General features: G+C 37.1%; 1 protein-coding gene across 11 annotated transcripts in view; it reads right to left on the reverse strand.

The window, feature by feature from the left end:
• Nucleotides 1-12,642, reverse strand: part of ZNF280C (zinc finger protein 280C) — a 60,614-nt gene that overhangs the window by 18,483 nt on the left and 29,489 nt on the right. For 9 of the 11 annotated variants that reach the window (XM_085008796.1, XM_021079648.2, XM_085008795.1 and 6 more), the window contains 4 exons: nucleotides 11,413-11,633; nucleotides 7,595-7,752; nucleotides 6,815-6,915; nucleotides 5,896-6,042 (listed from right to left, as the gene is read on the reverse strand). In XM_085008796.1, the coding sequence (XP_084864922.1) occupies nucleotides 5,896-6,042; nucleotides 6,815-6,915; nucleotides 7,595-7,752; nucleotides 11,413-11,633 (627 nt within the window). Of the gene's footprint in view, nucleotides 1-5,895; nucleotides 6,043-6,814; nucleotides 6,916-7,594; nucleotides 7,753-11,160; nucleotides 11,245-11,412; nucleotides 11,634-12,642 lie in introns of those variants that run through there. The other 2 variants (XM_085008798.1, XM_085008797.1) reach the window with 1 other exon arrangement.

Genomic DNA, 12,642 nt, shown 5'->3' on the forward strand with positions numbered 1-12,642 from the left:
GGATCTTTAACCTGCTAGGCCACCAGGGAACTCTAGTTTCTTAATTTTAAATAGCATTCATCCAACTGCCTACTCAACATTACTACGTGATCTCTAACATGCATTTCAAATCAACATGGACAAATCAAACTCTAGATTTTCCCCTCATCCACTCTGAAAGAAAAAAAAATCTATTCTTTTCCCTAGTCTTCCCAAATATCTCAGTATATGGCAACACCATTCTTACAGCTGCTCAGGATAAAAGAACTTGGTCACTCTCTCACACCCCACGCCCACTCCACTGATAAAAATTTTCAGCTCTACCTTCAAAAACATAATCTTTCCGCTTTTTATCACCTCCAACCAGTGTCACCGTATCAGTCCAAGCCACTTACCTGGACTCTCACAATAGCCTTCTACCTTCTCCGTGTTTCCATTCTTTCCTCCCAACAGTCTATTCTCTCCATAGCTGCCAGAAATGATCTCTCACATGCTTAAACACACCAATGGCTTCTCATAACCCTCTGAAATCCTGACTCTGGCTTACAAGGCCTTATACTATCTACCTCGCAACCTATCGCTACAACCTCATTTCCTACCACTAGTTTATCGTACTCCAGCCTCACCAGCCTCATTGCTGCTCCTTGAACATCTAGATATACACTCACCTCACTGCCTATTTGCTGTTTCTTCTGCCTGGAACATTCACTCCCAGATATTCACAAGACTTACTCTCTTATTTCCTTTGGAGAGGCTTCTTTTACTATCCCACATGAAAAAAAAAAGAAACTACTCTTTCACCTCCTAAGCCCTGGCACTCCCTATCCTGTGTTTCCTTCCTAAGGTACTTATCACCAGCTAGCATGCAAATACTTTCAGACATAATACTCATTCTCATTCCCTCCCTCCCTCCTCTCTCTCTCTCTTTCTCTATCATAATGCAAATGCCAGAGGGCACAAACTGTATTTCCTTTACTTCGTAAAATGGTCCTTGGCATATATCAGGCACTAAATAAATATTTGTTAAATAATCAGTTAGGCAGACAGCAGGAGACTGAGTGTGCACATGAGAAGCAGGCACAATAAAACTAGTTCAGAATATCTGCTATTCCATTCAGTGAGCATTTGCCCAGAGCCCTGAGATGGGAGACATTAACCTACTATTCCTTTAGTTGGCCTCAAGTCTTTCTTATCTCTCTTATACATGTACGCTTGTGACGTGCTAAGAATGATGGTAATACAGTACATTTTAAAAATAACATGATGTTCAACCCCCCAAAGTGGTGATCTAGTCCAAGGATAGAGGAAAAATTGTGTTGAACTTTTTGACAAAGATACTATATGTTTGAGTGACTTGAGGGTTTTCAGGGCTAATTCTGACTATCTGTAATATCTGCCTTTAGACCTAATGTCAGTGAAGAATGACTGGTAAAAGCTTGGGCTCTAGGTCAATTTTTGGCTCTGCCAATTATTAGAGAATGTGACACTGGACACCTTACTCTCTATAAAGCTTTATTTCCTCATCCATGAAATAGAAATGATCACATATCTGATTTGTAGAGTGGCTGTGAGGATTAAACAAGATAACGCAAGTAAAAGCACTAGTGACTGTCATACAGCAAGTGACTAGTATATGTCAACAGCTTGTTATTACTATAAAGAACTAATGAGGCTATTTAACACATCTGAAATCCTTTATCCTTTCTTAAAAGTTATACGAAATGTACTGTTAGTTCTTCTTCTTCTTCTTCTTTTTTCTTTTTTGTCTTTTTGCCATTTCTTGGACCGCTCCCTTGGCATATGGAGGTTCCCAGGCTAGGGGTCGAATCGGAGCTGTAGCCACTGGCCTACGCCAGAGCCACAGCAACGCAGGATCCGAGCCGCGTCTGCAACCTACACCACAGCTCACGGCAACGCCGGATCGTCAACCCACTGAGCAAGGGCAGGGATCAAACCCACAACTTCATGGTTCCCAGTCGGATTCGTTAACCACTGCGCCACGACAGGAACTCCTGTACTGTTAGTTCTAGTCACTCAATACATATTTTTTTGTAAAAGGTTACAACCAAAGCCTTCAAAAAGAATAAAATGATGCATAGATTCAATAATTCTTATTGTCTAAAATTATATTAATATCACCTCAATTACAAGCTTATAATCCTGCTCAGCTATGATTTTGAGTCTTTCGTGAACAATTGTACAAATTACCAGTACTCTGAAGGATGCCTGATGATCCTTCTTATTAATAGATTCTTTCCTCTATTGACTGCTGACTGCCTACCTCTTAGGTACTCCGAAATTAACAAAAAAATGGGCACCCAGGATGTATCAGTAGTCCCAAGACTACTTCCCAGTTTGGTGATTCAGTAAAAGGGCTTAAAGGGCTTAAAAGTTGTTATACTCACAGCTATGATTTACTACAGTGACAGGATACAGAACAGGATTAATAAAGGAAAAAAGTGCACTGGGTGAAGTCTAGGATACCGGCATGGGTTTCTAAGTGCCCTCTCTCAATGGAGTTGCGTAGGACGTGCTCATCAACCGCCCCCCAGCAACTAACTGCAGCAACATATATGAAGTGTTCCCCCCTCCCAAGGACGTTTTCTTGAGTCTAAGAGCCCAGGTTTTTTATGGGGTTCAGTCACCAAATCTTCAGACTTCCAGGAGAAGAGCAGTTTACCATAATCATATTTTTGCACAAATAATCTAGAAAAGTTGGTACAACAGGGCCCAGGGTTCCAGACATGTAAAACACTCATCAGTTAATAATAAAGGCTCAGTTTCCATGAGTTAGCCAAGGGCCAAATATGCAAGTATACCCTTCTAAAATGTGCATGATTGGAACAACACAGACCTGCTGGGTTAATGCTTTCCTGTATATGTGGCAAGTTAAGACATACAACAGCATATGAGGATTGACTACAGGTCAGGTGAACCACTTAGGAGACATAATCCACATAGGAGGCCCATTTGTCTCTTTCTTACCTTTCTAAACATATATTACTCCCTCCACATCTACACCTCACTCTGGAGCTTAGTAAAGCACAAGAGAAAGAATTATATTTAAAACTTCACAATAAAATAGTCAGAGCTATTGCTTTATATCTCATTCTTTCTTTCAAAATCAAAGGTCAAAAGATGAACTACGGAGCACCAAGATACAAACTCTATTTCACAAACTCTATTCCTCAAGAAAAGTTAATGTGTATTATGCAAATAAAGGATTCAACGGTCAGATAAGTTTGAGAAAAATATATACAATATCCCTTGCTTGAATCAAAACTACCATGAGATACCACCTCACACCAGTCAGAATGGCCATCATTAATAAATCCACAAATAACAAGTGCTGGAGGGGCTGTGGAGAAAAGGGAACCCTCCTGCACTGCTGGTGGGAATGTAAACTGGTACAGCCACTATGGAGGACAGTTTGGAAATACCTCAGAAATCTATCCATAGAACTTCCATATGACCCCGCAATCCCACTCTTGGGCATCTATCCGGACAAAACTCTACTTAAAAGAGACACATGCACCCGCATGTTCATTGCAGCCCTATTCACAATAGCCAGGACATGGAAACAATCCAAATGTCCATCGACAGATGATTGGATTCGGAAGATGTGGTATATATACACAATGGAATACTACTCAGCCATAAAAAAGGATGACATCATGCCATTTGCAGTAACATGGATGGAACTAGAGAATCTCATACTGAGTGAAATGAGCCAGAAAGACAAAGACAAATACCATATGATATCACTTATAACTGGAATCTAACATCCAGCACAAATGAACATCTCCTCAGAAAAGAAAATCATGGACTTGGAGAAGAGACTTGTGGTTGCCTGATGGGAGGGGGAGGGAGTGGGAGGGATCGGGAGCTTGGGCTTATCAGACACAACCTAGAATAGATTTATAAGGAGATCCTGCTGAATAGCATTGAGAACTATGTCTAGATACTCATGTCGCAACAGAAGAAAGGGTGGGGGAAAAAACTGTAACTGCAATGTATACATCTAAGGATGACCTGACCCCCTTGCTGTACAGTGGGAAAATAAAAAAAAAAAAAAAAAACAATATCCCTTGCTTGGAGATTTATGATCTTTAAAGCATTTTGAGCATGTTAAAGGCTGTGAAAAGTCCTATTTGAAAAAAAAGTAAAGAAAAAAACCATTCATTTTGTAAGTCCAGCAGTTTACTGAATTTCTTTTTCCAGGAACTATTTTAGGAACTATTTTAGAGTAGAACAACTTGACATCTGATGGAACAGATCTGTTGCCAGAGGTTCTTAACTGTGATGTGGCACACTAGAATTAAAGAAAAAAAAAGGCATGCTGCCATAACATAGGTGATCCTGAATGTATTTGGACATTCTATTTTTATGATTTTTTTCCAATTAAAAACTTTAAGTTGATTTCATGATTATACAGTGACTAGGTTGTTCCTGTCGTGGCTCAGTGGTTAAAAAACCCAGCTAGTATCCACGAGGGTTCGATCCCTGGCCTCCAGCAGTGGGTTAAGGACCCAGTGTTGCCGTGAGCTGTGGTGTAGGTAGCAGATGTAGCTCAGATCCTGCATTGCTGTGGTTGTGGCGTAGGCCAGCAGCTGTAGCTCTGATTCGACCCCTAGCCTGGGAACCTCCATATGCTGCGGGTGCACCCCTAAAAAAGACAAAAGGCAAAAAAAAAAAAATGACTGGAACTGAAAGCAATGTTAGCACAAGTGCTGAATAAACTGACCATGATAATGTGTTCAATAATAACAAAATGTAACAAACTGATTAATGAGGAGACAAAGCTTGAGTACATAATCGGATTCAGTAAATTCTTTGACCTCTGATTTTGACTAAGGTGCGACAGCTCTTTCAAACACTTAAGAATAGGCTCACTGTTCTATCAAAATTTTCAGCCCAAATAAGATGGTCTAATTGTGTCAGGAAAAGAACCAGAAAGCATAAAATAAAAATTCAAGGGAAAGGTGTAAGCATTAATACCCATATCTCAGAAATTATATAGTAGAACTGGCAAAAGTCATCCAGGAAATAACCTGGATAATCTAAATACAGTTCTCTGGCATAGTTCACATATTTAGAAATAAGTGTCATTTCTGTTCCCTTTGTCACTGGCTGCTACAAGAGACCATCCTGGGTCACTGATGACAATCACATGTCTTCTCATGATAAAAAGTGGGCTAGGAAGTGGAAACAAAGTTTGAAGAGAAAGAGGAAAACAGGAGACTGAATCCTTGATCTTATCTTCCTCAGTTCAAATTTATCCTTTTCCCTGCTCTTGACTACCTTTAAAATCACTCTCATTCTCAACCACTCCTAGACCCTTAAAATATCCAATGTAAACATTCCACTCATCTTTCCTGTTCCCCTCCACTCTAATCATCTTATTTCTTTTTTTTTTTTTTTTTTTTTTGTCTTTTTGCTATTTCTTGGGCCGCTCCGGCCGCATATGGAAGTTCCCAGGCTAGGGGTCCAATCGGAGCTGTAGCCGCCGGCCTACACCAGAGCCACAGCAATGCGGGATCCGAGCTGCATCTGCAACCTACACCACAGCTCACGGCAACGCCGGATTGTTAACCCACTGAGCAAGGGCAGGGACCGAACCCGCAACCTCATGGTTCCTAGTCGGATTCATTAACCACTGCACCACGACGGGAACTCCTAATCATCTTATTTCTACTAATCTTTCAGAATTTTCACTATTCATGAGTCTCATCATCACCAGAAAGCAGACAAGGAAAAGATGTGGATGTTTCACAAGTATTTCAGCATAAATTGTAAATTGTGTCCTTTGGAACAACTTTGCTTTCCTTCTAGAACAAATCTAACCGATGTCCTAAATTTTATGTATATATATAAGACAAAATGAACAAATAAGAACTGCTAAAAAAAAAATCTCACCTGATGCTTCATGTAATGATTCATGTAGGGGGTTGCCATTCTACTAACTTTGAGGCAAAATGGACATAGCAAGTTCTTAGTATTTTCATGGGATGCTCTAAAATGAGTTTCTACATCAGAAAATGTTGATGATCTAAACTGGCAAACCTAGAAATATAAAGAAGATTTGATTTAACTTGAAAATTTATAATTGATATGTAATCGTATCAATGTAACAATGATAAATCATATGTTCAGAGTAATATTATGTACTACTAATTCAGCTCTGCTGCCCATATAACCAAGAATCCTGTTACTGCAAGTAATAAAGACAATCTTTGAAATAGAAAAGCTGTCTTTCAAAGTTTAGGGATATATTCATAAACATAAGCAGATTCTCTTTTCAGATCTACTGTCTCCCATCTTGACTTGAATTTTCAGACTCTGGCACCTCTTGACCTATGAAGTTTTTCCTGCCACATAACATGGAGTAGTCTCTTCTTTGGATTTTAAATAGCATCCAGGCTATAACAGAGACAATTTATCTTTATCTTCCTATCTTACTGGGAACCACTTCAAATTCTGGAAAAATACTGGCCCCCAAAGCCTTTAGTTGAGTTCCCCATAACAGTTTTTCCTATTTCTCTGGCACATCTATATGCTTCCCTTCATGGTAAGAAAGTCCATATATCTGTCTTTCTCCAGCATGGATTTTTGTTTGTCTAGTACAGGGGTCAGCAAACTGTGACCCACAGGTCCAATCCAACCCAACACCCCCATATACATGAGTTAAAACCAATGGAGTTTCCATATGGAACAAGGTCTTCATTTTAGTAACTCATTTTTATTTAAATGGTAAAAAAAAAAATCAAAAGAATAAAGTATTTTATGGCTCATGAAAATTAAACAAACACTTAAATACATGATAAAATGTGGGTACCTGGCAAATATATGGCATTTCACCGGGTTTATGAGTATCCTTCATATGTTGTAACAGAGTATGTTCTGTTTCAAATGATAATTCACAGATTTTACAAATAGCTGAAAGTGGAAAAAAAAAACACATTATGCCACTTTAAGGATGTATATAAATCAGATTCAGTTGGTACATCCATAACAATAGCAACAAGTATAATAATAGTAGTGGTGATGGTAAATCCAACAATTCTATAGTTGTTAACTTTGTAACACTGTTCTAAGGACTTCACGTACCTTGGCTTGTTTCATTCTCATACCATCACTGAGAGTGGTGCTGCTTATCTAATCCCCATTTTTCAGATGAGGAAGCTGAGGCACAGATTAAGTAACTTGCCTGACATCTTAAAGCTGTATTAAGAGGCAGAGCTGGGATTTGAATTCAAGCTGTCTAGCTCCAGACTCCATAATTTTAACTACCACTGTAGTTACTTTTCTTATTAGAGTGTAAACTCAGGCCACTGATTTCATATTTGCAAATCAGGGAATCTGAATTTTCTAATCTGACCTCTACATACAGTGCATGAGTTATATGCCAAGGAAGTTTCAATTTACAAGAGGGACTTCAATTTTAGTAAGTGATTTTACTGAAGTTTATAACAAGTTAAAATGTTTTTCAACTTTGCCCCCTAAATACAAAGTCTATTTCTGGTTCTTATTATCCCATCAGAATTCTTAAGGATTCCTCCTAGTTTAGACAACCAAAATCATTAATGTTCAGGACTTTAATAAAATTGTGACTTACTAGAAAACTCATGGGGAGTGTGTGTACTCTCAATGTGACACTGCAGCTGGAATGGTGTGGGATACTGACGATAGCAGTGCTGGCAGGTGGTGTGGCTTTCCCAGCTCTCACTGTTCTGCTTCTCAAGTTCCAAATGATGTTTCATGTGATTCATAAATCTATAAATCATTGTCAACAGGTGCAAACATTTAAATTTATAACCAAAGGCAAATCTCACAAAGCAGTATCTGAACCTGAATGTTAAAGATGCAGTGTATTACTTAAAATAACACTTCCAAAGCCAAAAAGTCCTCTAGAAAAGTATGTACTTCAAATAGTCACTTTCATTAAGTGGATCGGTAAACATTTTTCTTCGCACCTTTGTTTTAAAATAATCCATTAATGTAATTACTATGAAATACCATGAATTTGCTTTTTCACCATTGTTTCAGATTAAGATTTTTTTGTAAAGAAAAGCAGGAGGCAAATTTTCCATACATGAGACACTATTTATATTATAAGATAAAATACTCAAAGGAGGGAAACTCTACCACTAAAAGCAGCTACAGAATCATGAGAGAAATCTTTTGACGGCCTTTAAGGTATACAATAGCTTTCAGCTGCTTAAAAGACAAATGTTTAGTATTTTTATTTGTGTCTTAGTTCTAAATGCATGTAATAGAAATTTTAATACCTATAATTACAAGAATTGTTTGTTTATGATATGGGTTTACTGTTAGCACAAATGGTTCATTTTAACTAGCAGACTCTGCCCTTTGTAGCACTGTCCATTTTTAGTTCTACATGCTGCTATGTCAGATTCCCTAAAAGGCTTCTTAGGAGAAGGAACTATGACCTTCAATGGCAGAGAGTACAATATAGACAGGCATATCTATTTCAAAGGGCTTACTGAACTCTTTTACTGAATTTCAACGTAAACTGATTTGATTGAAATAACAATTTTAAGTCTGGGTCAAATATAAAGAGCTATTCACTGTGAGTCCCTAAAGGAAATAATCTTGAAATGAAATAATAATGTCAGCAACCTAGACAGTGATCATTATGGAGGTTTTAACATTTATCTCTATACACCTCCAAAACGCCACTTCTCTTTCAAACTGCTTATGGTATACTTTGAAATATCTTTTTTCTTCCTTTCATTTTAACATCATCTCTATTAAAATATATTTAAAAATCCTAGTCTTGCCTAAATATTTACATATAAAGGTCATGAGCCATTAACCTTTCAGTTTACAACTTTAGTAAAATCTATTTGTATAAAATAATCTGTTAATCAAAAAACTATCACTCAATTATTACCCTGCCTCCATCAGCAGCTCAGACTTCTCAAATCAGTAGACAGCGATGTGAAAAAAAGAAAATCCCTCAAAAAGCTATTTATAGAATAAAATAGCCCTAGCTGGTTTTGGTGACACTCAATATAGGAAAAAAATCCTAGAATATGTTGACAGGGCAGAGAGGAGAAATCTTGAGCTATTAGCTGCAACCATCCCTTAAAACCATCAATTTGCCATCCTAGTTTTTACCATTAAGGTAAGATGTTAACACAGATAATGTCTTTGGTTATTCAGTGTTTACTGTTTTGGTTTCAGTTACTAAATAGTATGTTAAAAATGCCACAAAATTCCATTCCCAGCTATTACAAAATATGGTTATTTTAAAATTTCCAGATATTCTGACAATCTAGAAATCTGCAGCCAGCTAGTCTTTTGAAAAGAAAAAAAAAAGAAAATTTCAAATTTAATATTAAATGGGATAATCTTAAAGAAAAGTAAAAAAGCTAATGCTGAAAGAACTTCTAATATCATATGCATATTATTTAACAAGGAACTTAACCAGTGAACCACTTTTCTATGCATTTTACCAAATTTACTGACATTATTTTCTGATGTACTGTACTATAAGAATGATAATATGGAAGGAGGTCACAGAGTTCTGTAGTGACACTGTTTCAGTGATACATCTCAAAGCATAATTTCTCTTCAGTTAAGCTACTGGGACCAATAGCAACTGATGACTGCTAGGGCTTGATAAATGGAGGTAAAGAATTGTGAAAACATGTGAATAATGTATGTGAAAGATCTTTGAAAACTGTAAGTGCTAACATAAATGCAGCATTCATAATTGTTTTAGGCTTTTTCTTTTTTGTCTTAGGCTTATATTACAGTATATTTCAGTGTTTTTCCTATGTACTTCATTTTGGACCCAAGAATTCACCAATAAAATAAATGCTGGGCTTAGAAATGACCTACCTATAGAATGTTTAAGAATGCTAGTTACAAATGACGGTTTTCAAGGGTAAATAATTTTTTTTTTTTTTGGCTTTTTAGGGTGACACCTGAAGCATATGGAAGTTTCCATGCTAGGGGGTTGAATCAGAGCTGCGGCTGCCAGCCTACATCACGCCACAGCCACGGCAACACAGGATTGGAGCCGCATATGCAACCTACACCACAGCTCACGGCAACACCGGATCCTTAACCTATTGAGCAAAGCCTGGGATCGAACCTGCATCCTCATGGATACTAGTAGGGTTCATAACCCGCTGAGCCACAATGGGAACTCCCCAAGGGGAAATATTTTTAAAAGTTTATATGCATGTGTGTGTCACAATACAGGTACAGACATATATACATTTATATCTCACCTAAAGGAAGTGCACTGATGTCTGCAATTTACTCTGAAAAGTATAAAAAGATCAGATGGGTCTATGGACGAATAGATATGTGGTAATGCAAATATACAGTAAAATGCTAATGGTAGAATTGAGGCGGTAAATATACAAAGATGTTCACTGTAAAAATTTTTCAACTTTGTTGACTATTTGAAATTTTTCTATAATACAGTGTTGGAAAAACAATGTCAGGCTATATAGCCAATTAAAAAATAAGAATTAATATATCTTGTTACTTTGTTTTGTTACTTTCTCACTTAGGATGATAGATATATGTCATGTAACTCAATGACTGAAAAGTACAAGCTCCTAAAATTTAAAGCATACATGTATAAATGTTTAAATTCCATTGAGAATTAAAACATTACTTGAAAATGTATTGATGGAGTTCCCATCGTGGCTCAGTGTAAAAGAATCTGACTAGTATCCATGAGGACAAGGGTCTGATACCTGGCCTTGCTCAGTGGGTCAATGATTGGGCGTCGCCATGAGCTGGGGTATAGGTTGCAGATGCAGCTTGGATCCCGAATTGCTGTGGCTGTGGTGTAGGCTGGCAGCTGTAGCTGTGATTCGACCCCTAGCCTGGGAAGCTCCATATGCCTCAGTGTGGCCCTAAAAAGACAAAAAAAAAAAAAAAAAAAAAAGAAAGAAACTGTGTTGAATTATAAAATTAAAGTATATATTTCATAGAACTGGTACTTCTCTAAAGAAAGTGAAAAAAAATCACCTTCTCTGCAAGGTAAAATTAGAGCATTAAATAAGACAAATATGGAGGAGGTCAAATTGGATAAAGAGGTTGTTTTTGTGATAGGAAAAGTAAGATTCAGAAGCAGCTAAAAATAAAAATATCTCATGGAAATTCCTAGTTCAATGACAAATACAAAGAAAAGTGGTTTTTACCTCGGTTAAAATAAGTTTTGTCCTTTCTTAAGCTATCTGAAAGATCTACAACTAAATGAATCCAAGTGTCAAACTCCTAAAAAATACAAGAAAGGACAAAAGTTTTTCAACATGAAAATCTGTCTTTATTCTTAGTAGAAAGAATTAAAATCGCTTATCTAGGATGGCACAGACAAAGAAATACGATACTTGCATCCGTAGCATCCCAATTTTCAAACATAAATAGAAATTAGTTTTTACATACCTAATATTATTTTTAAGAACTTTCAAGCAACTGAAGCATTTAAAGGTTGTGTAAGTCTTCTGTTCATCATCAGCAGCTCCTTCATGTCTTCCATAGTAAAAGTCACTAACTAACATAATCAATTTTCCTTTCTCTGCACCAGTCTTATTTTTATTTTCAGTACTTGAAAGTTCTACTTTAATCATTTCCAAAAATGCATTTGCCATGTCTGGACAACAACGCTGAAGGAGAAAAAAGTATAAGCCTTGATTATAGTTCTTTTAAAAAGTAGATACCAAAAAATGATTCCGTGTTTATAATAAGGGCCAGCTCATGTGGAAAGATAGTCTCTCATGGTTTTAATCACAAGCAATAAATAAAAGCTACATTTTAGAGAATGTTTGCCACTTTGTCCAGGTGCAGAAGGCTATATAATATGCTATGATTTGTGTATATTAATAGATGGAAAATAAGAACATTCATGTGTGCCTCTATATGCAGAAAGTCAAAGAGAATACAAAACAAATTAATAAAAAGAATTTCCTTTGTGAGTTGTATTGGGAACCAGGCAAACAGAAGACAGTGGTGAGATTTTTCACTGTAACTTTCTTATACTTTTTGAATCATGTGACTATATTACCCCCAAATTAAATAAAGATAACTAACAAGCTCAGTCTTTTCTCCATCTATGATGCAAAATATAAGAACATCAAGTATACACAATATTACATAAATAGGAGACCTTAAAGCACTTGTAGAAGTTACTTCTTACTTTTAAAACCAAAGCCCAAAGACCACTTAGGAGTCACACACTGGGAGGTGGAAATAGTGACAGATCAAATATAATTTTGCCCAAGATAAAGAGGATCCTTTTTTTTTTCTTTTGTCTTTTTAGGGCCGCACCCGTGGCACATGGAGGTTCCCAGGCTAGGGGTTGAATCAGAGCTGCAGGAGCCAGCCTACGTCACAGCCAAAGCAACACCAGATCTGGAGTCTCGTCTGCGACCTACACAACAGCTCACAGCAACACCAGATCCTTAACCCACTGAGCAAGGCCAGGGATTGAACCCGCATCCTCATGGATACTAGTAGGGTTCATTAACCACTGAGCCACAACGGGAACTCCAAGAATCATTTTCTTTTTGGTAAAATGCTGAATTTCAGTGAAGAAATTGCTGATCTTCAAAATAGCACTAAAATTTCCTAAATGGCTTTCTTTGTTTTGCATTCTTCTCATCCCTTTTTCCTGCA

Source organism: Sus scrofa, chromosome X (assembly GCF_054392235.1).
Source record: "Sus scrofa isolate SSC_HxYL_T2T_F1_AM1 chromosome X, Sscrofa_HxYL_maternal_Yorkshire_Landrace_v2.0, whole genome shotgun sequence".
In the NCBI taxonomy this organism is placed as follows: domain Eukaryota; kingdom Metazoa; phylum Chordata; class Mammalia; order Artiodactyla; family Suidae; genus Sus; species Sus scrofa.